Source organism: Lipophrys pholis, assembly GCF_963383615.2.
Source record: "Lipophrys pholis genome assembly, chromosome: 8".
Classification (NCBI taxonomy): Eukaryota; Metazoa; Chordata; class Actinopteri; order Blenniiformes; family Blenniidae; genus Lipophrys; species Lipophrys pholis.
This window is the reverse complement of record NC_137630.1, coordinates 24,832,663-24,860,167: the sequence shown is the minus strand read 5'-3', so window position 1 is coordinate 24,860,167 and position 27,505 is coordinate 24,832,663. Positions and strand designations below refer to the sequence as shown.

The following is a 27,505-nucleotide window of genomic DNA, read 5'->3' as shown; positions in this document are numbered from 1 at the left end:
CTCAAACGCCTGTCGTCAGCGTTGATGGATGGTGCAGCAAGACTCTGCTGTAACCCAAACAATTGACTCCTTCCCATCAGACTTCCTCTCGCGCATTATTCAATATTCACCTTACGTTTATGCCCTGCCATTGCTGCCTATCAATATATTTAACAGTGCGTCGGATTCTCGGGTCTTTATCCGCACTGACTTGTCTTATTATTCCATCTCCCTTGTTTGTTATGGCCTGCACTGGAGTGAGCTGTTAAAATATTAACCACAACGTATGTCAGGGGCTGAGCTCATTTCGCTTTGGAGACTTGAGGAAAGCTGACACTACTGCAGTCAAGTAGTTGGCGCTCCGTCACAGGCTGGATCTGTCCGGGCTGAAGTTACCACAGGTCTGAATCCACTCTTTTGCGACTCGCAACCTTTAAGCCACCGAACCCACAGCTCGGGTTCGATGAAGCCGCTGTCAGGAAGCCATCAGGGAACCGGCTCTCCGTTTGATACACATATGAGAAGCCACATCACTCTCTTACCCCCCCTCCTCATCTCTGTGATTTAGTCCAGCGTTTGCCGGTATTTGATTGGCTCTGTGCCAGCAGTCCCTTGTAATTTCAGCACTTTCACTTATTAACTTCTGCATCAGATTGACGGACGTGCAGGAAACCAAACGAGAGAGATACAGATGCTGCAAATGGAAGAAATGAGGGATTGGGGGTCTGTCGCTGAAATGGTAGCTCACACTGACAAAGAGCAGCCACCTGCAGTGTTTCAGAGAGAGAGAGAGAGAGAGAGAGAGAGAGAGAGAGAGAGAGTGGGGGGAGTGGAGAAATGTATGCAATGAGGGGAGAGAAAAAGAGAGCGAGCCAGTGAGGAAGGGAGGGGAGAGGAATTGCAGGCAGCAGGATTGTGAACAGGCAGGACAATGACATGAAGGACGCTGCTTCGGATTAGGTGGTCTGCTCTTTAGCCCGGAGCAGATGAGACAAAGTCTTTATAGAAAGTGACTGCAGATGGGCTTGACCACACCTCAAAAAAGAAAAAAAAAGAAAAAAGAATCTTGGCGCTCTCTTGTCAGCTGAAGAGTTCATTTGGGGAGCAAGCTTTCACTAACTGCACGCTTTGAAGTTGCTGATTGGATTCGTAACTGGACTTTTCTTCTTTTTTTTCTTCTTCCCTCCCTGCCTGACATATTTCCCAAGCTTATGAGGAGTGACTGAAATGGACTTTTAATGTGGGAATCGCATCTGGAATGAGACTGGCTCTGTAGCAGGTTGAGCAGATGATAAAAAGAAAGAAAGAAACTCTTAAAATGTGCTGTTTTATTTGAGCTCCTTGATATGTTTAGTGTTCTAAGTTGTTAGCTTCCTTCATGTGAGTTTGTCCTGGAAGTAGAAAGATTAGTGTGTTTGGGAGGCAGTTGTCAGATTGAATCAGACATTGAATTAAAAAAAAAAGGCTATAGCTGTGTTTTTCTTCTTTGTTTCACTCGTGTCTGTGAGGTGTTTACAGCGATAGAGGCATTTGTCTGACTTTGCACAGGTGAGGCTGCTGCTGCTGCTGCTGCCGACAGTTGTCAGTGTGGCGTTGGTGTGCGATCAATCTCAATTTATTACAGTCGTGTCAGAGGATTTGCTTCACTCCTTCTGCTTTCACTTTGCATAAGAATTCAGTGATGTCTCGTGTGGATTCGTGGGTGGGCAGCCTGTGGAGGGTTGCACCTGAAGTAGCCTGAATGTGTGAATCGTTGATGGATAAATTCACTAATTAACTGATGGGATAACTTTGCTCCTTGGCTTGATAAAGCACCTCAATCACATCACTGAAGAAGGAAAGTTATGGACTCTGCTTCTTCTCTGAACTTTGGTGGGAAAAGAACAAAAACCTGGACCATAAATAAATCAAGTCTTGATATTGAACACAACTTTTTCACACTTGCAATAGTAGCTTGAGACTATTTTCAATGTTTTTCTTTGTGCATTTCCTTCCCATGTATCTTGTGAACATTAGCTGGTAATCTTCCAGCTCATATAATCCGCTCCTCGCCCCTCCAGTCGGGGGTAGTTAAGTTCATTCTGTGCGAGTGTGGTTCGGCCCCCGCTGTCCCGCGGGAGCCGACGCCCTGTGCCCGGAGGACACTGTCTCCCCCGCCGTCCTGTTGCTGGTGCGCTCGGCTGTGCTGGCCGAGAATGATGTGGCAGTGCCACGTCTCCTCCTCGGAGTGCCGCTGCTACCGGCTGAAAGGTTTCTCCCTCCTGAAGCGCTTCCCCCTGTCGGCAGGTGCTGCAGGCCGGCTGCTGGACCAGCCCGTGGGGGATTGGCTGGAGCACGTGGGGCTGCCGCAGTACGAGAGCAAACTTCTCCTGAATGGGTTCGATGACCTGCACTACATGGTGAGTTTTTCCAACTCCTGTTTTATTATGGTTCCCTCTTTGATGTTACTTCCTGTTTTCTTTTGTTTTGGTTTTGGTTCAGGCTGTCCTTTATAGGCTAGGTCTACAATTTAATTCTATTATTCATGTCTGTTTCTGTCTTTTTCACTTTAAGAAAGACATTTTTTTTCCACGTACTCCCACTTCACATGATTATCATCCCAGCTGATGTTACCCTCGATTAAAAGTGAGATGATCTCATTAGTTTCATCTGATGTTCAATTAGCTATAATCCCGTAACGACTTGGGTTTCAGCAGTAACAAGATATTAATTTGGGAAACCTTTACTGTGAGTGGATTCACCCCCATTACTCAATTTTACAATTGAATCACATCTCGTCAAAGCATTCACATTATTCAGTACTTGAATCAGTGTCATAGCTTTTCCTCCTGTTGATTTTACAGGCTTTTAAGCAGAGCATCTATTGATGTTTGCTGGAGCTCCACCATGAGCAGCTGGAGTCGATCCAATGTCAAATACTTAATTTCAATGTCATCACAGAGGCTGTGTGTGATCAAATGAGGTACAATCTACATCCCCAGTTTGTTTTCAACTCGAGAGGTCGTGGAGCCACACACACACACACACACACACACACACACACACACACACACACACAGTCAGAGTACTGGTTGCCAAAAAAGCTCGGCCAGATCTCGGTGAGCAACGAGGTGCTGTTGCCAAACAGAGAAGTTCATGATGCTCACCGGCCGCAGTTGCACTCCAGGTTGGCTCTGCAGCTTAATGAGTACTGATAGAGGAGAGAATAAGGGACACAGTTTGTGGGCCGAACTGTTGGGCAGGTTAGCAGGGGCACAACTATACTCTGTGCCAGGATAAGGTTCTTCATGCACCTTCTATTCAACACATAAAGAGATTTGTTGGTAGCAGGTTTTCATCCCACTAAAAGACCTTGTCTAAATGATCTACAATCCTTTTGCAATAAAACAACAGGCATTGTGTTGCATTTATTCCAGCAAACTGTTTTGTTGTGGTAGTGACTTTGCAGAATATACATATAACAGCTGTCCAGCATGCTTTTTCATCCCAAGCTCAAAATAATCAGACTACATAACAAACTTCTCTTATTTCTTCTCCAGCTTTGGACCAAAGCCTGGTAACATGAACACAAAAAGGGTTGCATATACACAATAATATAACAACAACAAACCTTTAAAGCTTTTCAATTAACAAATACTTTATAAATCATTACAAAATCATAAATGTTTGAACTGGTAAAAACAGAAGGGATCAGATAACAGAGCAATTCAATTATGTATCTTGTTAATGTTTTATGTTTTAGACACATTATCAAACTCAAGCGAATGAACCTCCCTATTTATCATCTTATCAGTACACATTAGAGATCGGTTTGTTTTGATCTATTAAGGTTACTTTGTTCTTTGAAAAAAAATAAAAGCTCTGTAAGGATAGAAAAGGAAGATGTAGGTGATTTCTTTCAGCATTTGGAGGGTATCAAATAGGAAATCTTTACTGTGTTCTGCCACACCAGTACGCAAAAGTCATTTTAAATTAGTAGTTTCTTTTAGAAGGATTTTAATAATCTGTGCTGGTGAAAACGTGACATGGCATCGCCAAGATTTCTGCTGAAAATCTGTGTTTGAAGCACAAATTGCCAGATTGATAAGGAATCAATAATTTGAGGATCTTTGAAATGAACTTTCTGATTTGGTCAGATAATATTTCCTCTGGAAATGAAAAAAAAAAAAAACCTTAACTTTAAAAATAAGCTGTTATCCTGAGTATCGATGTATCTGTGATCTCAGAGGCATTTCTGTGATACAACAAACGTCCCTTTGTCTGCTTTGAACGATAAAACGTTCACCCAGAATCGAATGGCTTCTTTCATTAAATATTTACACAGATTCTATTATTAAAATAGAGAAAAACAGTTAATGACAGTCAGAGGCATGTGTTTACTAGAGTGTAGAGGATATGCACTGATTGAAAAGGTGGAATCCCAGGTTTTCTATGTCGCCTTTGTGTCATGGGGATGGTGTGGGATTTTCCCAGATAATCTGCTGTTTTGCTACAAACCATATCTGTTTAAGTTGGTTTCCAGAATATTCATGATGATTCTTTTGTATTGCTCTTTGATTAAGTTGGAACATGGCTAGTGTAGGAGTCATTTACACTTCTTGTTGGCAGGTTATTCAGTTTATTTATTTCATTGTTGCATGATTTGGACATCTGGTGGCAGTAGTTGGGTACAGTATGCAAAATAGGGTACGTTTCCACTATGTTCACGGCAGCCCCGTTTCAGGCCACCGTGGCTAAAACGGGATGGACGTGAGACAACGCAGGGGGACGGGGGAACGTAACAGGTCGTGATTGCCGTGGGCGCTGTGCCAGATTTTTTAAACTGTCAAAACATTTCCCACGGCGGCCACGGCGCGGATGAGAAACTTAGTAGCCCGTAGCAAAACGGGATGAACGTCACGTGGCAGCACGTAATTGGTCGTAATAGAACTTGGAGGCGGTCCGTAGTGGGACGGGAGGCTTACAGGAAGTGACGTTTCGTGCGCGTTCTCTCACGGTTGCTTCGCGTTTTATCACGTCGCGCCGCTTCGTCACGGTTCTCACCGCGTAGTTACGGTGTATGGTCGCCGTTTCATCACGTTCAATCGCTTGACGTTCTACTCCGGTCTGCCACGGCGCGCACGGTCTGGGAGGAAGCCGGGCCCGGAGGGGAGTTTCATTCGAGTCTGAGCAATCAACGACAGAACACCTTCTATAAGCTCTGCCACCGAAAAAGAAATCAAGAGGTGTGTATGCACCCAGCAAAAGTCTCAGGGTACAATGATTGCCTTTACTTTTGGTGGCCCTTTGAGGCATAAACACGCTTTCAAAATGGTCCACATTTCATCCGTAGAAAGCCTTGACAGAACGTGAAGAACGTGCCACGCCTTCCTCAGAATTCCCCCAAATCCCACGGCGCACTACGTTTCAGGCAAACGGGACTGCCGTGGCTGCCGGGAGCATCGTGTAAACGTCCCCTAAGAGGGCATAGGTCACAGGAAGAGGAGATAACGGGTTGGGGAAGAGCAAACAGTTTTCACCAGACCGGGACACGGGAACAAAATGGGAGAATTATACAACTTTCTATTGGAAAATCCGTTATGTTCCTCGTTTAATTTTCATCAATTAAACCATCAACTCGACTACAACAAGACTGATAGAAATTTGTATTAGTTGGTTCTGCGTGTGTTCAGCCCATTTGCAGTAATGACAATGATTGGAACATTGGCCGATTGTCATTACAGCTGGGACGTCCAGTGAACAGTGTCAGCTACTGTGGGATCATAGGGCCGTAGAAGATGGATGGATGGATGGATGGATGGATGCATCCAGCAGTTTGCTTTAATCGACAAATCATAGCCACCTGTTCAACACTTTAGTGATGCTTTATTGAGTTTCCATTGTGTTGCCTTCCCCTGAAGTTTGGAGCCCGTCTGTGAGAAGTTACCGCTGTAACAGCATTATGTTTACGCCCTGCCAAATGAAGGTCGCTGTTGATTGTCTGATGATTTTAGTCATTAAGTTTTAATTTGACTAAATTATTATAAATGAGAAAATTTGATTTGTCCTCTTTGATTTGCTGTAGCCAGACTCCTTCCGTATGATAAATGGCATTACGATGCCAGAAAGTTCTCTCAGAATAGATATGAGAATAAATGCGATGTGAGCACCTCTTGCCATGGAAATGCACGCGAGAAGCAATGCTGGCTGACTAATTCCCCGGCACGATGATACTCACGTGAACAATCTTTTAGTCTACTTTACATAACCCCAGAATAGAGTATTCATCCACTTATCTGCCTTCTCCTTCCCACCCGGTGTAATCAACACTCGTGCTTAAGTCTGTGTTGAAGCCTCTGAAGTTACTCTCAGGGTTTAATCTTCCTACTGTCTTTTAGTCTTTCACACTCTTCTTCCTCAAGCTTTGAGCCCACTTTTTTCTCGTCTTTTTTTCCCAAAGCAGAGAGCTGGTGATATTTCTATCTTTAAACGCAGCTTACAGACCACCTGGCTTTCTTAAAATCGCTGGAGGATTTAGTAAAAAGCAGTAACCTTTAAACAGCGTGTCCTTCTCACAGCAAACGACGACCTTTCAGGAGTCACAATTCGGCCTCAATTGGAAATGAGCATTACCCTCCGAGTCACCTTGTGCTTGCTAAACATCTTTAATTGTGTTGAATGTGTGTGCATTGTACAATAGGAGGCCAGGCGTCATTGAGTGCTTAATTGATTTAAGTCTGAATATGTACTGGAGCTCCATGAGAGTGAACATATGATGATGCTTTCAGCAATTCATACGAGGAACATTTCGGGAGTGGAGCACTTTGTTGACTTTCTTGGTTTTTCTCATTTCTGGATATTTGTGTTTCTGACTTCTGCCCTGTTGGCCACCAGATGTTAAATAATTAAACGTTTTTTAATTAGTTAATCACTCAATTGTTGTGAATTAATCACAATTAATATCACTTTTCTTTCATTTTGAATATGAAGAGAATGAATGCACAGTGCATGGAAACACAATTTATTCCAGTTCAGTCTCTTTTGAGATATACATGATGTCGATTTCGCAATAATGATACATTTGTACTAAATTGTGTAACCCAGATATGTAGGCAGGACATCATTGTGCCTAATCACTGAACGGATTCAGTGAAACTCAACCATCAAAATGTTTCACATATACTTGTTCATAGCTAGTTATGGTTGAGTAGAGTCTAATTATTGGCTCTAACGGTGCCATAACATCTGTACAGATCAGGCATATCTTATCATCAAATGTAAAATTCTGCATCAATTGAGAAGCAGAAACAAAATCCTGACTTGTGCTAGTCTGGTAAAACCTGACTTTTAATCTTAATGTAGATAGTAAAGAAAAGATAAACCATTAGGTGCAAGGCTGCTGTAGTCGGTGCGCAGTGAGATCACAAATTAAACAGTGTTTACTTTGCCACTCAGCCCACTGTGGTCTCTGTCTACCCTGCCGGCTCGCTCCAGAAGTGGATCAATAACAGCAGTGATTGTATTGTGTTCAAGCTGCGTGGCAGAGACAAGCCTCTTCTGAAACCAATTAGATGCTTTTTATCGACTCTGGACGCAAACGTCCCCACGAAACAAGCTCTGTGCAGCCGTGCCGTTCTCCGCTGGCTCCGGCGCTGACAAGTTCACGGAATGAAAACGCTCCCTTCCCTCTTTTCACTTGCTTCTTAGTAAAGCTTCTGGTGGCTTCATCATCAACTGCGACAGTGTCGACCAACTTGGTTTGTATTCGAGACAACCGTCTCAGGGACATCCTCCTGCAGGGCATCTCTCTGTCCCACGCCAGCTTTGATATGGCCAGCTGAAGGAGAACAAATTTACTTTCGGATTCAAGTCAGCGGAGGTGACTCAGAGCTTCTCAGAGGCGTTCATTTCTCCAGAAAGACCTTGGTTGCAAATAAAAGTTGCTCAACGTTTAGGCAAACATCATCTGTTGTTCTTCAACTGTGTTTTAATTTTTACAACTTTTCCCTATTTTCAGCAAAGTGGTAAAGCTGCAGTGAGCCATTGCAATCAAGCCCTCCTGGAAAATCCAGTAATGGCTCCATTCATTAGTGGCTCAAGGATTGGGAATGGATTAATTGATTTTCCTGCTGTGCCACAGTGATGGATTGTGCATTTATGCAAACAATGCATGCATCGCGGTTGCTGTGAAGACAGCTAGTTTAGGAGGACAAACAGTGATGTCCGGCACTGTTGCTTCACTGTGTTGAATGGTTGGAGAGAGTGATCTCTGCCCCCGAGCGACGGCCTGAATTCAGAGTGGCTTCACACCAGAGGGACCGCTGCGGCTGTTTTCTGGGTAGGCCGAGCAGGGCCAGCATTTTAATGAGACGACGGGGGGATAACAGAGACGGATGGGCTGCACAAGCAGAGACACAAAACCACCTAGCCTAAACTACTCGAGATGCGTTGTTGTGCTGACGTTGGTTTTGTCCCAACAAATGTAGTCTCGCTCTTTTACACCCGTCGAGTCTGTGATGGAGAAAAAGTGGGACCAGATAATTCCCCACAGAGGTATCGCCACCGCATCACTCTGTTTGTGTTTGGAAGGTCTTTGAATGGGGATAAATGTCTTGTCAGGACACAGCAGAGGTGAATCTAATATTTATAATGAAGACAATGAAATTTTTATTAACCTGGGTGCTTATCGGGCGTTTTTCTCCTTCTGAAGTCCCTAGATTGCACAAGATTTACCACCGTGGGGTGTAACGGGTGGAACTATATGAACCAGTTATTTCAATTTTGTCATTCAAGAGGATCAAAATGTCATTTTGAACCCTTGAAAATTTTTATATTTGAAATTTCAACATCCCAATAGCTGCATATTTGTTTGAAAATTCAAAATATTCAATAATTGTTAATAGTGGATAGATCTCCCCCAAATGTTTTCATGAGAAGAAATTTGTGGACAATCTAATTAGTTAAGGGTTTTGTAATGAAATAATCCAAATCAATCACATCTCCCTATTTGGTAGAGGAAACAACTTTTTTTCACCTCAACTGATTTTGATAGATAAATGAATCAGTAAATAAATATATAGAGTAATGTTTTCTCGTCAAGCAAAAGAGCCCCCGTTTGTTCCATGTGTCACTTCTGTTACTGTCTTCAGCCTCTTTCTGCACTTAATGCAATTTGTTCTATTTCCATAGGTTCATGTTTTTTGGGGGAGAAATAGTTTCATTGTGACACGGGCATGTTTCAGAGTGTATTACCTTTTCCAAAAGGAAGTCCTACTAGATGTGTGTGTGTGTGACAAATCCTGCCAGTTCAAACATTTATCTATTCCCCGTGTGTGTGTTCCAAAGCTGCATATGCATTTGTATTGGTTGCAAATTTAGTAAACACCCTCGTGTGCCAGTTGAGTCATAAGGAATTTAATCTGCATTCAGCCAATAGACTCAAAATTAAAACGTCGATTCATTGGGTCTTACCCTATACAGGGATACGAAACAGAAAAAAAGATAGGCCTTTTGTCAGTGCATTAGGTAGTTAGCAGTTAATCGATATTGAAATGGTTGGCGATTGATTTCAGTAAATCGACCAGTTGATTAACAAGCCGGTCGTTTCAGCCGTCTCCCACTAAACCACTGAACCCAGACGACCTTTTATTCTGTTAACATGATTACTTTATTTGTGTAACAACATTATAGTGTCTGCTCTGATGAAGATCCGATGTTAATTTCAAATTCCTTCTCGTGTCAAGTATCATAAACATCATCCTAAACCTCCAACAAACTGAACTTTAAAGACACACCCAGGTATGAAGGATGCCGGCTCACTACATGAAAATGCAGGAGGCAACACAAGAGAAACAAAGAAGCCTCACTGAGACATTTCTACTTACCAGGAGAAAAATGCAGACAATAACCCAGGAAATGGATGCAGAGTGTTGAGCCAGTGTGTTAGAGCTGTATTTCCCCCTACAGAGCCATTTATCAGTTAATCTCCAGTGGGACAGTAATGCGATGATCCATGCACTGTGAAAGCACCATTATCCATCCAGCTCCCCGAATAGTTTCAGTCCTCGGCTGGAGAGGCAGCGATCAGCGCGATGCTGCTCAGAGATAATATGCTTTAAGTTGTCAGTTTAGTGTGCAGTATTGGGAGAGTGTGACATGATGCATCGCGGTGGGTTGCGTTAAATGCAGCGTTCATAAAAGTGACGCCTTATTATCACACTACTGGCATCAGTAACGCAGTTATTATTACTGAAGCGTTTGTCAGACATGAAAAAAGTTGTGGAGCTGCTGTCTCTCTCTTTCCTGCTCATTACTTTTAGCTTTACTTTTAGCAAATATTTTGTCTTTCTGACAGCAACATGAAAAAAACGTGTCACATTAAACTGTCAAAACAAGTGACCTTATATTGTAACTTGTGCTTATTTCCTCCTCAAATATCAATGTTGAATTGAAAGAAATATAGAGAAAAAAAGAAGCAGTTGTATTAATCAACATAGACAATCGTTTATTCCCATTTCTATACTTTTTGGCATACAACCGATGAGTATAAGGAGTCATATTTAGTGTACTTTCTTTGTCAATAACACAATATATTAGGCATTATCCTTAACGGGTTCAAGTTCTTCATCGCTGCAGAACGTTACCCTCTCTTATTCGGTTCAGCATCTGCACTTGGGAAAGAGCAGATTTTAATTTTGTCTAATTACCCTCAGCAAAATGACAAGTGTGCGCCAGTATTTCACTTCCGACTAGTTAATGTGACTTCAGATTTATTAGCAGAGAAGTCGTTAGACTGACTCGCATAACGCTGACAGGTCAGGTAGTGTGTCACAGCAACAATCCAATAATCAGTCTGAATAAAGAGTGAAGGCAGCGTACAAGGTCACCAGTCCATCACGGGGACTGAGGGACGATCAATCACTCCCATTCAGACTTCACATGCAGACTATACACTAAAAAGGCCCTCAAAACTGGAGTCAAACCTGGGATGTGAGGCAAGAATACATTACCCAAACAGTGAATGGTGACACACATTACTTTAACTTCAATACTTTTTAAAAGCAGAAACGAGCAACTGTAACAATCAGGCTTTTCTTTACTTGGCAAATGTGAGTAGTAGCCGCTACTGTGATTATAAGCAAACCAACTTTCCCAAGAAGGTGGTGGTTTTTGTCTTCCTTTCTAACTTTTTGTTGTCTCACTGTCAAACAAAGAAATCAGCGGTGGCCTCGAGGTTATGAAGTTTACTTGGAATCGGAAGTTTGAATCAAATAGATAAATACATTTTTAATCCCAGAGGGGAATTCCGTTAAGCATTGCTCCACATAGAATAGAAAACACAGAATAACTAGAAACGAAAGTTGAATAGCAAATATGATAGGATATAAATTGAATAAGTAATCTTAAATATCAACATGTACAAGACTTAGCATAGTAATTTTCATCCCACTGCTGACGGGTCGCCACTGTGGCTCCCTGAGCAAATCTCTTGATCAGTTAAGTATGCTTTCTTATTTTTTCTTCCTACAGACGTTACCTTCTCGTGTAACATACAGGATCATTTAGATCAAACTTTTTTGTCGTTGTCTTCCTCTGCAAAATTGTGAGGGACATTATGAATCTACGGGGAGCATTACACAGATTACCGCTCACTCCCGCCTTCAGCCTTTCCCCCTCACATCTGCAACTTCATAAAAAAAACAACCTGTCCAAACGATGGCTTCTCCTCTGTCCCATTAACACTTTGTGTGTTTGTGTTGTGTTTGCGCAGAAGTGGAAGCCATAGGATTCATATTGACGAGTCAGCCCCACGGACCCTGAGCCGTCACAATTTGTTCCTGAGGCAGCAGTTCCCATGAAGCATTATGATACTCACACAGATGAGATTTAGTTGCTGACCCCGCCCGTCAAAGCAGCACCGCTTGCATTTATTACCCATGGATAACAAGCTGGAACCAGCAGCTCTCGCCAACCTCCTACTGGTGATTCTGAAGTAGTATTGCTATGTACGAGCTGTTTCGGAGCGTGAAATCAGCCAACAAGATGCGAACATGAGTGATGTGCAGGGCAGAAATAGAGATTTTCCTCCCGTATGGTGAGATGTTTTGATTTTTCCCCTGCAGCCACGGGCTACAGTCGGCTATCGACGCTCTAGTTTTCCACTCCTCCATCTCATATCGCTGACCACTCTGCAACCCTGACATTGATTTATCGCTGCTTTCTCCATTATCCATTACCTGCCACACAGTCTCAAAGGTGATATTGTGTGTAACCAAAGACTGTTTTGACCATCATTCACTGCATCCCTGTCGGACCCCACACACACACACACACACACACACACACACACACACACACACACACACACACACACACACACACACTCACTCTCATTTAAGGGCTTATCGATGCCGCCCTCTCTTACAACAGTCTGTCGGCTGCTTTCTTGGGAAGATCTCAGGAGTGTAACTGACCCTTTTCTGCAATGGCAGCATGCTTGGGATCAATATTTACTCTGCTTACACATGCTCTTCTCTTTTGAGGATTTCAGGTTTCATCCATGATTTCAATCAACTCCATATGCCTCTAACTGTGAGATTAAGCATTTAAGCCTCGTTGCAGGATAAGTTCTGACTGATTAATCTTAAAGCTTCTGAAGGACACACGTTTTTAAAATGTCATGCAACGATTGACGATGATCTTTTCTATTTTGATTCTGCAGGGGAGTAACGTAATGGAGGACCAGGACTTGAGGGAGATTGGAATCACAGATCCGAGTCACAGAAAGAAGATCTTGCACGCAGCACGTTCATTACCAAAGGTGATAAATCAATAGCCAGATTCCGCAACTGGATTTATTCCCAGTGGCAATTTGATTGCAATCAGCAGTCGGATGATATTTTTGGACTTTATTGTTATTCATCTTAACTCTTCCCACTTGAGGATATTCAAGGCAGAACCTGACTTAAATTTTTTTGCAAATGACAAGATGCTTTTCTTCGCTTTTGAAAAGTAAATATAAACATCTGCGGCCTATTTTCTTTTGTGGAACAGAAATGTGATCCACACCACCAATCAGAGAATGAGTTATGTGGGACTTCAGTAAAATGATAGTTCATATTCAAAAGAGGATCTAAATATATGGCACACTAGTTAAAAATAAGTGGTGTTTTCTTTCTTTTTTGCTTTTAGGCCCTTAAACCAGCCAGAGCACAAATCCTCTTTCCTCATATGTTTTAAATGTGTCCAGTTACATTTAATTCAAATACATTTGCTGATCATTAAATGTAGAATATATTTAAAATAAAAGAATGTTAATGTCAGATCAATATAACCTTAAAGAACAAGCAGAATGAGAGAAAATTACAAGCTCAGTTTTGTAGTACAAGTTTGGACCACAAGATGGTAGATTGAGTCGCTTAAACAACCAGCAGGTAGGAATATTACACGCAACAATGGCTGAAGTTGTTAGTTTCAGGTGTAATCTTATGTTAATATCAGTTTACATTTGCCCACCGGACCCAATCTGGATCACTGCAATTTACAACAAAGAAAAAAAGGGGAAAATGCAACAGCGAAGGATACACGTCTGTACTGCCACCTGAAGTACAGAAGAAGCGTGACCTAAATTGTACATAGAGCCTCTTTCAAATGCAGCAGAAGTTGGTAGACAAGCCATACAGTTGAAACAAGCGTGTTTGAACACAGGCAGGCCTTAAAGGATCCGCTGTAACCAGGATTCAGGATCAATTTTTGAAAAAGCATCTTACTTGACTCTGTGTGACTTATCTTATTTTTACACCATTTCCCCGGTTGAACGCGCCACTGAAGAGTTTCCACTGTGTTAGGATGTTTAGTTAGTCACATAACGGACGTTTTCTGCAGGCCTGTTTTAGTCATGTACAGTTATATGTAGAAGGGGAAGTAAACAGATTCCCTTATAGGAATTGATTTAATGGCCATTGTGCCGCAAAGTGTCTGTGAATAAAAAAAGTCTCCCCACACAGGTGAAGGCGCTGGGCTGTGACGGCAGCAGCTCTCTGTCCTCCTGGCTGGAGAATCTGGGCCTGCATGAGTACCTGCACAACTTCCTGGCCAGTGGCTACCACTCTCTGGACTGTGTGAAAAACCTGTGGGAGCTGGAGATCGTCAATGTGAGTCACAGCGACACACAAGGACGGCGGGAAGTTACTGGAGGGTGAAATTGGTTCCTCAAGTTTGTGAGAGAAAATGTGGGACGAGGAGCGAGCTTGACAGTCTGGCTTCAGTTTGGGTGGAAACTGTAAACAAAAACTTTGTTGGTAGATACGTGAATAGTTTTGATATTGGAACGTCACATCGACTGGCTGAAGAAAGCGTGAAAAAGATGTTAAAATGCCGTTTGATGTTTAATGAGGACAAATAAACTTGTTTACATTTAGATCTACTAAAGAATGGAATTTAAACACCAGAAGTGTGTTGAACATATTTTGGGATGTGTTAAAAGATATTTAAAATCTATAGATACATTTTTTTTCATCATGTAATGAACGCCAGTATTTTCATCACTACTTATTCTTTGTTGATGGACTGAATCTACTTCTTCTTCTGCCTGTCATAGTAACGTGACCTATGAATGCATACATGCCCGATGGTGAGCGCTGTGATGCATGTTGATGATAGTGGTAAACAATCACACGTGGAACTTTTTCACCTCTGGAAACAGGAACAATGCTACTTTTAGAACATGCAGAATGTCAATAAGAGAGTCTGTGTCTACCAAAATAAACAATTTTCTTAATCCAATTCTCTTAAAACATTGAACTTTTGAACAAAGTGTTAATATATCAGTATATTTAAGTCCGTGAAGGGCATCGGGAGTTGAAAAATCTGTCCCCGCAATATCAAACACTCAGTATCACACTGGAATGAAAATCGGCTGCATTGCACAGCACAAATCTGCAATTCATGATGAATTATAGCCGCGTTTATGTCAGTAAAGTGGTAATGAAGCATTGGGAGGAATACAAAATAATACCAGGTCACCTTTGTGACAAAAACAACATCAACTGGCAGAAAGTAAAATCCACAGCCGCTCTTTAAATGTATTTATCTTTTCTTTTATAACAGGTTCTTGAGACAGAAGTCTTGATTCCTAGTGTTTCCTGAAGTATCGCCCCTTTTTTTTTTTTTTAAACACATAATGTCTTCTTTCTTTTCTTCAGGTGTTGAAAATTTCCCTACTCGGTCACAGGAAACGCATCATTGCTTCCTTAGCAGAGAGGCCATATGAGGAGCCTCCAGTCAAACCTCCTCGATTGTCTCAAATTAGGGTGAGGACACACGACACACACACACACACATACACACACAAGCAGATCTACACTGTGTTCACCTATCCAAGTTTACCTTTCACAGACTTCTATTACTCATGTCATTAGTTTTAAGCGTTCATTAATTTCAATTGGTACAAAGCATGTTTACTTCATCAGTTTTATTTATACAGAGAGATGTCAACATCTCTGATTTGCTGTCAGCAGTGCCAAGACCTGCCTGGTTCCCAGAGCTCGTCTCCGCTCAGTCAGATGGAGCCCTACACCGGCCGCTCGATGGACCCTCTGCTGCCTGCAGGAGAACCAGGCCGGAAAAAAGTGGCGGACAGCGACTACGACGCCTCCCAAAAGCATCGCAGTGAACGACACAGGCCTCACGTATGTGTCTCATCAGTGTGCGATGTGGTGATCATAGCGACTCTCAGGGTTTGTTTGTTGTTGTTTTTTTTTAAATGTGATAGTGGTTACCTCTCTTGCAGGAGCGGTATGAGGATTGGCATCGAGAGCCTCGTCTGACCCTGCGACCGCCCAGTCTCGCAGCTCCGTACGCCCCAGTGCAGAACTGGCATCACCAACCTGAGAAACTCATCTTTGAATCCTGCGCTTACGAAGCTAATGTACATCCACAACTTCAGTCTTCCTGTTTTTACACTTTTCCCAATTCAAATTTAACCAAACATTGTATTGCTCTTACAGTACCTTGGTTCCATGCTCATTAAGGACCTGAGGGGTACCGAGTCCACGCAGGACGCTTGTGCCAAAATGCGGGTATGCAAAAAGTGTCCTCAGATTCGGACGATAAATACAAAACATTGTAAGCGTGTTTTGACTGACCAGTCTGACCTCATCTTCTTCCAGAGGTCAACAGAACAAATGAGAAAAGTCCCAAGCATCATCCTCTCCATCACGTACAAGGGAGTGAAGTTCATCGATGCAGCAAATAAGGTCAGGAGTTGGACACACAGCCATCATGCCCCACAGGAGGAATTTCAGTTCCACGTTTTAGTTAATTTATCTCCTAATTTATGCCAAATAGTTTCAAACCAGTAGTGAAAGCATGTCAAATGGTTGATGACTCATCCTGCGCTCCCAGGGTCTTTACGAGTGCATCCATTAGAAATCCATGTGTTGTTTCGCCTCTGTCGTCTCGCCCGCATCAGCTGCAGATTGATATTGGCTGTTGGCAGGAACTGGACACAATTGGCTTCTTAAAATGTCCATCAAATCTTGAAAGTGCCGACTTCACTTTGAAAGGCGTGAACATGCATGGAATAAATATTATTCGGAAAATTTTTCATGGCTGTCCTTAAAGCTATACGACACATTGTGCAAATATTACCACGATTTCACCTGGAATATTTTTTATATTCCTTTATATTGCAGTATAAAGTGTAAATGTCATTCCCGCAAGTTTTCAGATCCGTCCATGGCTTTCTTCTCTTGCCGGGAACAAATATGATCATATTGGCATTTATTTGACATTTATGAAGAAAGACTTGGTGAGTTCAGTGGGATATTATTTTCTATTATAGACACATTTTCCTGTTCCAATCTGTACCTCAGCGTTTCGTCTTCATTCGGTCTTTCTGTCTGGCACAGCCTGATATTGTCTCAGCAGTAGGATAACGTCGCACATTGAAGAGAAGCTTTCTTATTTCTGAACCACCGCTGTTCTCGTTTCCTGTTGCAGAACATTATTGCAGAGCATGAGATTCGTAACATTTCATGTGCAGCTCAGGATCCTGAGGACTTGTGTACGTTTGCCTACATCACCAAGGACCTGCAGACCAGCCACCATTACTGCCATGTATTCAGCACAGTCGATGTGGTGAGTGCATCCTTGCTGCTCTGCGCTCATTATTATTTGCCTGAAATAAGGTATACTCTCCAAACACGAGCAAAATGAGGAGTACAGACGTTTTTCACAGAGACAAACAAAGAGGAAACCTTCTTGTTGATATTTCATCAAGTGCTGAAAACTTTTCTCTGCTGGTTAAATTTAAGTTCCAACGTCATCTCCTGTAGCCGCACTCGAGAAATGTGTCAGTCTGCCAGGTCAACACTGTTACCTCGAGCCCGCCCTAGCTCTTTGATGTGTCACGCTGCCGTTGGGGTTTGATCTCCCCCCCCCCACCGGGGATACATTCGCTCTCCAGCCATGATAACTGCCCCTCCATTACCTTGGACGTGCCCCCGGAGAGGTGGTGAATTTTGCCACTGATCTGCTTCATAAGGGTCCGCATCAGTTCCACAGATCTCAGGTTTCTGTGTGGATTTCTTCTGTGTGGCTGAAAGCAGAAACCAGGCCTCAGCAGGACGTGCTGCAGCATGGAGAGCCGGGACAACCGCAAGACGTGATCAGCTCATTTATACTGCATCCGCCACGCTCTGTTTGCTACAGCGCGTTAAGGAAATATGTACGGATGTATATGATGGAACTGCCAGAGGGCAGGTCTTGGTTTTTCAACTTTACAACGCATTTAAAAAAAATGCTAAAAAAAACCTCCTCTGTCTTTTACTTCTGAGGGACGTCATATTTTTCCAAGACAAACATAATCCGGCAGGTCTGAAACTGAGCTGAAGAGGATAGATCCACTTTAGAAACTGAGCAGTGCTGAGCTGCACAATACCACTGAGATTACTGCCAGTTCTTCATGTTATGTAATTTAGTTTTGAAGACTTTTCAGGGAATATATTCTTTGTTCTGACATGTTATACCGTCTCCTCCGAGCTGAGTTGAGTGGTGTTGTTCCCTGAGCTGGAAAAACTCTGAAAAAACTTTTAGCACCTTTCATTAAATTTAGGACAATTTAAGAACTTGGTTCCTGATTGATTTAGTGATTACGTGATATGTACTGGGCAAGAATGTCTTTAATGATATAAAACAACTAAACAAGTTGATAAGGGGAAATTAAAACTTAAATTATTACCTCCCTGTTTCTTTTTTTTCCTATTAACTCAAAATTTTTTGCACAATTTCGTTCATCTACAGTTAATAGACAAAAATGGTCCCTATTTTATATGACAGTTATATAATTTACAGTGATACTATCCATCCACCCATCTTCTTAAATGCTTCATGAGGGTTGCTGGGTGAAATTCTAATAGTTTTGAAATCATTATAATCTTGACTGTCGGTCTGATCTTCCTCCGTCTCCGTTCGTTGCCAGAACCTGACCTACGAGATCATACTGACCCTGGGTCAGGCCTTCGAGGTCGCCTACCAGCTGGCCCTGCAGGCCCAGAGGACCAAACAGCACCAGAACTTCCCGGTGGGACCTGGTTCAGAGGTCATTGAGACAAAGTCCAGCCGACCCGTCCCCAGACCGCGGGGCAGCGTCCGGAAGTCGGGGGTGAGTCGGACGTCCGACGTTCTGTAGACAACATGAACACGAAGCACGTCTCGTGTTAAACTGAAGCAGGAATCAGGGCAAAACTCCAGAAACTTTTTGAAATGTAAAGTGTTTCACTGCAGTAACTTCAATTAAATATTTTTTTATTTTATTTTGCTTTAGATTTTTAACATCAGGTGGAGTCACATTAGAATTTGTTGTAAATAAAATTCCTCCGGTATGAATTTTACCATCTGGTTGTTCAATCTGAAAGTCTCATCTAGGAGTTACATTCAGTAAAACCAGTCACATTATTACACATCTGGTTTAATAAGTTTTGAAAGCAAGATGAAAAACCCATTTTTAACAAAACTTACCATTTTGGAAATTTAAAATTTTAAAGGACTTATGCTATTTTAAATGAATGCTGACTGTGATTAGCTAATTTAAAGCCACTTAAAAGCTATAAATTAAGCCAAGGATGGGAAATTGATTTCATCCTCACTATCGGAAAGACACATTTTAACACAGCACGCCAGCCGCAAGGAATTCTGAGAACAACGTCTACTTTAATAAAAATGATGCATTGTGTGTCACCCAAGCTTCTCTTAAAAAATAACTAGATAAATAAATAAACACAGTACTTTTGTATTTTAAAGTCAAATCTTTTAAGGTTCAAATATACATAAAATGGCCGATTCCATTTATTTAGCAAACTGGACCACAAACTGTGTTGAGGGGGCCATCTGTGGTCCACGCACCAGCACTTTCTTATCTCTTAAAGAGGCTCTGATGTAAACCAGGAGTGTGAGGGTTTCTAATAGTTGAGTTATTTTACCTTTTCAGTTACCTTGAGAGACCTCAGAAATTGTGTCAAGTAAAAAAAAAAAGGTTGCAAGCCTTTTTCTTTTTTTTTTCATCACATCACAGAGCAGCTCTGACACCTGATGTAATTATCACCCCCTCATGACTTCATACGTCTCACTTTGTGGAATCAGACCCTGAAAACACATTTAGCTGGAGGTCATTTGTACCCGTCGACGTCTCCTCACATCATTATGGGTACACTGTGCCGAGGTTCATCAGGCCATTAGCATTAAGCCATTAAAGTCCTGAGCTGGTGCTGAATAGAAATGAGCTGACTGCACCTCGGGGACGCGTGGCTCTCCTCCAGCTCGGAGGAGAATCTGACGCTTCCTGAACTCTGCATGCGTTTCACTCATATCTGTACATTTTTCCAAGTCGGTCGGGATAGTTTGACCCCCCCCCCCCCCATACTCTCACAGTTGCCCTCACATGTAAGCATCCCGGCACTTTATTTTTTCTCAACAATCCGACTCTTCTTGTCTCATGCTACTCAAATGTGTGTTGATTTCTCTGTGATTCTCACTCGGCTTCTCTCTCTTGTCTGCTTTCTATGCCGCTCCCTGTTTCTCCCTCCGCTCTCTGTCTGACTCTGCTCTCGTCCTGGCGGTGCTTATCCCTCCCAGGACTCTCCTCCTCTCGACAGTCGTTGCTGTTACTGTTACACCTGCACCACCCACCGTCCCTCCTTCCTCCCGCTGCACTCTGCCAGCCCTGCTGCACAGGTGTTGCCTCCCGTCCCATACACACACCATCTTCACCCTTTTTCTGTCGTCCCGTTTCTGCTTCTGTCCTTCTCTACTGCAATGGAATCCCCCATAAATCATTTTAAGTTGTGCTTCTTTACGACTGTGGCCGTATCTCTAACTACTTTGTGGAGAAAACTAGTTACGGAAAGAGGAGATTGTAAATCATTTTAGTATTTCTTTTTTTAACTCTGACGCCCTCTAGTGACAGTCTTAAGGTAATGGCTGCCAGTGTTTACTTTCAAAATATTGTCTTATGGAAAAATAAAATATGGAAGTGATGTGCCACTTTTGTTAAAATCTCATGTACATCTTGTAAAGCTTCAATGAATCCCTTAATAAAGGCTTGGAGAATAGATTTTAAAGCTAATTGAGCTGGAAAGGTCATTCCTGAACTTCAACACGGCAGTCGTCAAAACTTCTCATTCCACTTGTTACCAAATGGACCTTGATGTGTAGTTTTATTAGATTGGGCTTTAAGGGTGAGTGCTTTGAAGGAGTTTTAACTTTGAGGCCGACTTTGATGAGAATCCTGTTCTGAAGGAGAGAACGTGTGAGCTACAGGAAATGGATGACGTTCTGTAAGCGGAATGTTTTGTCCGGTTAAGCTTTATATAAAAGAAAAATGTACAAAACGTGAATCAAATGACGGAACATTTAGAGAAAAGGGTTGTATAAAAAATTATATTTAGAAATAATAAAAGATGCTATGGTATGTAATTATGGGAACTGCGTTTCTGGGTGTATTCACTGATGATCCGTTAAACTGAAAATCCCAAAATAAAAGCCAAAATAATTATAAGGAAGAACAAGTTTTAGAGACTGAGCCTCCAGTAAGCAGCGCTGTGAGAACAAAGTGGGACTAACAGTCATGATATGATGGAGGTAAAAGAGGATTTTCAAGCTCTAGTCTAGATTTTTCATGAAGCCAGTTGAAAGATGCCAATCTGTAGAAATATGATCTCCCTTCATGTCAGTACCATCACTGCAGAATTTTGAATCAATTGGTGATTTTTTTATACTTATTAGACATCCGATAATAGGGAATTTCATTAATCGAGATGTAGTAACAAATGCTTGGATGAATTAAACCTAATGAAGAAGAATAACTAAATAAACAAGAAAAAGAACTGAGGCTTGTGGCTCCTACCACCACTTTGAGATAGTTTTGCTTACTTCCTGATAAGCAATGAAGATATAAATGTTGTTTAATCACACAGAAACCCCAAATCTAACTCAACTAATGTAGTGTTGCTGTTTACATAAGATTCAGAGGACATCAAATACATTAAGATTATCATATAAAACATTTATTAGTTTCTGAGTGTGTTTTAAAAGAAGAAAAAATAGTACATTTCCCCCAAAACTCCCACCACACTGAATCATTAACAGGCTTTGTGATCTTTTAATGTGATCAATGGTGAGGCCCGTCTCCCACTTTAAAAAGTTAGGGTTAAGATACACTTTTAACTTTAATTCAAACTCACTTATGTTTCATTAACAAGCAGAAAAAGGAGAAAAGGAATATATATCATACTGAAGCAGAAGTCATAGCTTTTAATATATCATATTTTTGTATGAAGCTTAGCAGCCTTCAACATACTGCACTCAACAATACAAAACTTGAGCTTATACGACCAGCATCCTAATATATCGGCACTCGTTTTTCTTGTTTTTAATGCAGTACACAGGTTTTCAGATGGGATGCCGACTGATATTTAAAATCACATTCAAAACCTCTGACAAAAGAGTGTAATAAAATTGAAACAGTCAAAGTGCTGCTAAGTAAGATAAGCAAATAGCTTCTCTGGGTTTGTGTTGAGCTTAGGGAAGCAGTTATTGAAGCTAAAACTTAATTCTAGGTGACACAGTTTTCTGGATTAGTTTTGTGTGAATGTCAACATCGGGATTTACAGTCGGGTTGGCAGGTGAATTCCTCCATAAATACACAAGTGTTCTCTTTAGTAATGCAAGCTGGGATGCAAACTTAATGCAAACAGCCTTCCATGAGAGATTTCAGTAAACAAATGGCCCAGCAGGCCGGAGCTTTAATGTCGTCTCTGTGAACTTTCAGGGCGACATTGTGGACCAAGAAGGGGACGCTCAGTCCCAGAGCAGCTCCACGTGGCTCGTGGATCCCAAGGAGTCGAAGCGCACGATCAGCACTAAGTACGAGACCACCATATTCTGAGCGGACCGCCCTCCCCTCCTCTCCTCTGCTCTCCTCTGCCTGTTAGGCCCGGCCTCGCCCTTTTCCCCTCCCCTCCTTCTGTGTGCCTTTCACTGTGACTCTGCCTCTCTCTCTCTCCGGGCCGGACTCCCGCCCTCCCCCCCTCTGCCTCCCTCCAGCCGTCGCTCCTGTCCTCCTCTGACAGCACCACTGTGACAACCGACCGACCCGCTCCTGCCCCTTTGTTTACGCTAAACCACCATCACTTCTACACTCGTCCAAACCTCTCCTGCTTCCCTCCTGCGGCTGGTTTTCACCCAAACACTGCAAACCCGCCACCCACCTACACCGCTGTTCTCCTCTCTGTCCACCGAGTCTTCCTCAAGTCTGTGTGCAGCTCTATCCTTTATTCCCCCCCTCCAACCGTCATCACCCTGCTCATGTACTCTTGCTGACAGGCTCTTTCTTCTTTCTCGGTGCTTTTCCCCGCTCTGTTAGGCGACGGCCGCTCTGAGGCTTTTCACTCTGATCTTTCATCTCCCGACTCCTCCGGGCGCCGAGAAAATGTCTGATTTACTGCAGCCAGGAGTGACCCGCTGCACACATCCGGTACCTGGATGGACATGTTTCCCGAGGAAACTGTGAAACCAATCCTGTAATTCTATGCACCAGTCAGATTGTTGGCAAACGGTTTCTGGTCAGTGACTTGCAGGTGTTGGAAAGGGTTACACATCAACAACAACAACAAAAGAAAACCAACTTGGGAGGTTTTATTTCTGTCTGTGCTTGAAGCCAAAGGAGGCTAAGATCCCAGCACTGTGATGAGGTCTGTTGCGAAGTCAAATAAGTCTGCATTCTGGGGTTATTTTAAATAATGGACAAGAATAGGGCACAGATAAGGACCTGCATGTTAGTGGTTCTCACTGCTCCAGTTCAAAATGCACACCAACGGGGGTCAAACATTCAGCCTGTCTACTAAAACCGGCCTTAAATGAAACACTGACTTCATTTTTTTAATAAAAATAACTGCTGTTTCCACTTTATTTACAGAGGATCACGTTTGTTCAGAAAGAGTAGCATAACACTGAGACCCAAGCCAAGAGAGTAGTTATACTGCATTGACAGTTCGGTTCCTTACTGCTGGCAGATTAGCATTAACATCAAAGCTGTGGGAGTTAATTTGTGAAAACGTGCTTGCTGAAGGCTGCACAAACCAAACTTCCCCTCCTGCCAACATTAGTCTGAGAATATCGACTGCAGCAGACATTTCCTGAATGAAGCACAACGATGATTCATCAATTCCTAGAAAAAATACAAGTTTACGTTTAGGACCTTTTGAGGAGGAATTACATAAAGTTACCTAATTTTAAAATTGCACTTATTTTTTCCTTAAAAATTAGGTGTTGTGAAAATATACTCGCTGAAATTTCAACGTATTAATAGTGCACTCGCTCCTCCCCCCACAATAAAACATAAAAACATTTGAAGTCATTTTCAATTCTGGGGTTTTATACATGTATACCACCGGGATCATATGTGGCCGCTGAACCAAAATGAATCCACACCCCTGGTCTTTAAAACCTTAAGACTACTTGATCTTCACCAGTGTTTCAACCTGGTTCTCCTTCTCGAACAAAGTTTACTAAATCCCAGAGCGTGTAAGAATAAGTGCTTTTTTTTTCCCCCCCTCATCACGTCTTTGTTTTTCTTCTTTACATAACGAATGCCTTCGGCCTTCATCCTGTCAGCATTGCCTTTTATTTACCACCAACACCAAGTTAATATCTCACGCCTGCTGGTGAAAACAGTTAATCATTCTAAAGTGGGGGTAATCCATCACCGTCATGCTGTTTGTATCCATAATGGTTTTTTTTTACTGTGTTTTAACTGTAATTGTGTGTGTGTGTGTGTGTGTGTGTGTGTGTGTGTGTGTGTGTGTGTGTGTGTGTGTGTGTGTGTGTGTGTGTGTGTGTGTGTGTGTGTGTGTGTGTGTGTGTGTGTGTGTGTGTGTGTGTGTGTGTGTGTGTGTGTGTGTGTGTGTGTGTGTGTGTGTGTGTGTGTGTGTGTGTCCGTCCCTCCCCTGTAGCTGAACACTGTGGGACCTCCCAGTCTGTGAGAAAGGACAGGCGTGAGCTCTGTTGCATGGTGTGGGTACGAGTGTTTTGTTGGAAAAGAGACCCGCTTCAACGTGCACCAGGGGGGATTGCGCTCGCAGCTCAACCACAGTAACACACTCCAGGCCCGGAGACAGAGACCCACCCCCCCCCTCGACTTCATCACTCTTCACGTGCACCCGCCCTCCATTCATATCGTCTCCTGTCCATCGGGAAGCCGTTTGGTCCGACCCGAGAGTCGGACGGGTTTTGTTATTCTCTGTCCTTTTGCTTCCTACCAGCGTGACAGGCCGTCACCGCAGACGGGAGTGTTTACTGTAAATGTACCTGCAGGTTTCAGTGCAGAACTTGTACGTGAAAGAGGAAGTGACAGATGGAGGAACAAAGCCTTTTTCCTTTCAGCTTTGAACTCCCAGAGCAGAGACCTCACACTGTCGGCGCACACTCCTCTCTGACTTCTGTAGCAAACGTTGTAGCTTCCCTTCTCGGCCGTCAGCTTCCGTACACATGTAACCGTAATAAACAATGTGATCCATCGTGCATGGGAGGAACTTCTTAACCAAACACACAGAGGCAAAGAAACTGACACTACAAAGATGTTTTTATAATAATGACGTTAATACAGGGGAATGGCTTTTTTTTTTGTTCGATTTTAAAGTTGTGTCTATTTTTATTTGTAGGTTTTTATTTTACAGGACAATGATTTGTCCTCATGCTGGAACTGGATCAGGTGTGGTTCATTGCAGTGCTCTCTCTCTCTCTCTCTCTCTCTCTCTCTCTCCCCTTTGTTCACTTCATCATGCCAAGATTCTTCACTAAACCTGCCATGCAGGCTGGTACGACTTTAGATTTTAGCTGCAGAACAATAGAGGCACAGCATGCTTCTCTATTTAACTCCCAATATGTTGACTGTTAATGGTACTGTCCAGTCCACTGGTGTGTGTGTGTGTGTGTGGGGGGGGGGGGGGGGGGTACGATTGTCAGTTCATTTTTGATTTAACTGTTGTGCGTTTGTGCGGTACGTTGTCTGGCCAGTACACTAACAAAATGGTACACTGTCTTCAGCTCGCTGGTGTCGGCACCTTCAGCCATCAGCCCGGTCCTGTTCTGCTTTTGCACATTGCTAAAGATCAGGAGATATTTTGGGACTAATCTGATGACAAATATGATGAGAATGATATTGTACATGAATCTAGCAGTCTGTATTTTGATACTTGAATGATTTTTGCTTTTATAGATATCTATCTATATATATATATATATATGAATATATGTATATGTATGTACGTATGTATTTTTTTTTTTTTGACGTTTTTCAAAAGAGAGAAAAGGACTATGTCTTATAAACTAAAACATATCGTGAATAAATACCCTGTGATTTAAAAAAAAAAAAAAAAAAGGCTGAGAAAAAGACTCAGATGAGGGACCTCACTTCAGTAAAAGAAAAAAAGATTGTAAATAATCTTGGGCTTCCAGTCTTTTTTATGATTATTTTTCATAATTGTACAACTAATAAAAAGCGCAGTTAGAAACACGGTTCTCCCTGACTGCTTATTTGTCTCTTGGTTGTGCTTGTTTTAATTCTTTCCATCTACATTTGCAGGATTTTCTGTTCGCTGTCTTTTACTGAGCAGGAGTAATCAGCACAAACACCATCTGAAATAGTGAGTTTTTAACTTCCTATAAAAGAGTTTATAAAAGTTATTATCCCGAGGAAAAAAGTTAGCGGTTGCAGTTTTGAGAAAAAATTCTACAAATGTGATTAATTCATTCAAAACTATCAAAAAAGATGCAATAAAACTGGTGTGTTCACTGACAGTTGAGTCAAATAAGTGAAATAGATGATGCCATTCATCTCATATATTAACTGGCTGGTTGAATTTATTCTGCAGCAGGAAAGAAAAAGAAAATCAACGACAATCCCAAACAGCGAGTGTTTATTACAAACTGCCTCTGCTGAGTAAAGAAGAGCAAACGCTCCCAGAAGTGAGATTTAACTATCAATTCTGTCTTTGGTAAGTCAGAAGGATCCGACAGAAGATCTGTGCTTAAATTCTCTCTGGGCAAATGTGCCGAGACGACCTGAAGCTGCTTTGAACGCCGGTCACACAGACTCGAGCCTCGGTCGCTAATTCACTTTGCAGTTTGCATGAAGTGTTCTGCGTCCGTCACCCACTCCCATCATGGGGTCGCCACAGTGTACAGTATCACCATCTCACCTTAGGTGATCAACTATTGACACTCAGCTTTGGAAAGCAGCCAATTGCTCCACATACACACCAGCCTTAAAACCTTTTGCAGGGTACTGTATATAGATTGTTTCAGAATCTATCATAAAACTCATATAAGTAAAAGTCCACAGACGCATTGGAATTATGTGTTTTAAGGTAAGTTAACACATTATAGTAATCCCATTTCTTTTCCCCATAACGTGCGACAGATTACCTTCACGGAATTAATAAGATTTATTAGTTTCCTTGGTCTTGGTCCTTGTTATTTTATCGTCGAGGTGCAGAGCTGCTGTCTCTCTGTGTAACTGAAACTGCTGTCTTCATTTACTACTTACTGTTTCACAATGCTCTCGTTTAAAGTCCTGAATCGACTCAATCCTGATGACAACATGACACACGTCCCATTATAGCGTATCATTAGTTCACATACAAAGTACCTGTGATGTATTGGATACGTTGGCTTTTCTGTACATGTTCTCTGTGTGTTTTCAGTCTCAAGTGTTTTGCTGGTGTTCCCTCTCTTTGTTCGGTTTGTGTCAATACCAACTAATAGATGACAGCATCTTTAAAAGTAAGTGACGTAACTTCAGCTGGAGTTAATGAGTCAGGTGAGTAACAAAGCAATCACTTAAACAATACTACAATATATTATTATGTGCACAATATGAGAGCCGTCCTGACTGAAGGCGGCTGTTCCCAAAAAAACAAAAAAAATGCAAACGTTTACTTTACAAAGTAACTCTACCTCTTGTAATCAGTTATCAATAACTTCCACTACA

The 27,505-nt window shown here is 42.2% G+C and overlaps 1 protein-coding gene across 5 annotated transcripts in view; it reads left to right on the top strand.

Moving 5' to 3' along the window:
• LOC308113737 (ankyrin repeat and SAM domain-containing protein 1A) overlaps positions 1–22,402 on the top strand; it is a gene marked incomplete at its 3' end in the record, with an annotated part of 73,518 nt that extends 51,116 nt beyond the window's left edge. For 3 of the 5 annotated variants that reach the window (XM_080470184.1, XM_080470186.1, XM_080470187.1), the window contains 10 exons: positions 2,266–2,378; positions 12,680–12,778; positions 13,965–14,111; positions 15,162–15,269; positions 15,477–15,647; positions 15,749–15,886; positions 15,966–16,214; positions 16,960–17,097; positions 18,440–18,622; positions 22,286–22,402. In XM_080470184.1, the coding sequence (XP_080326310.1) occupies positions 2,266–2,378; positions 12,680–12,778; positions 13,965–14,111; positions 15,162–15,269; positions 15,477–15,647; positions 15,749–15,886; positions 15,966–16,214; positions 16,960–17,097; positions 18,440–18,622; positions 22,286–22,402 (1,463 nt within the window). The remainder of the gene's footprint in view (positions 1–2,265; positions 2,379–12,679; positions 12,779–13,964; positions 14,112–15,161; positions 15,270–15,476; positions 15,648–15,748; positions 15,887–15,965; positions 16,215–16,959; positions 17,098–18,439; positions 18,623–22,285) is intronic. The other 2 variants (XM_080470188.1, XM_080470185.1) reach the window with 1 other exon arrangement.
• Between the last annotated feature and the right edge of the window lie 5,103 nt (positions 22,403–27,505).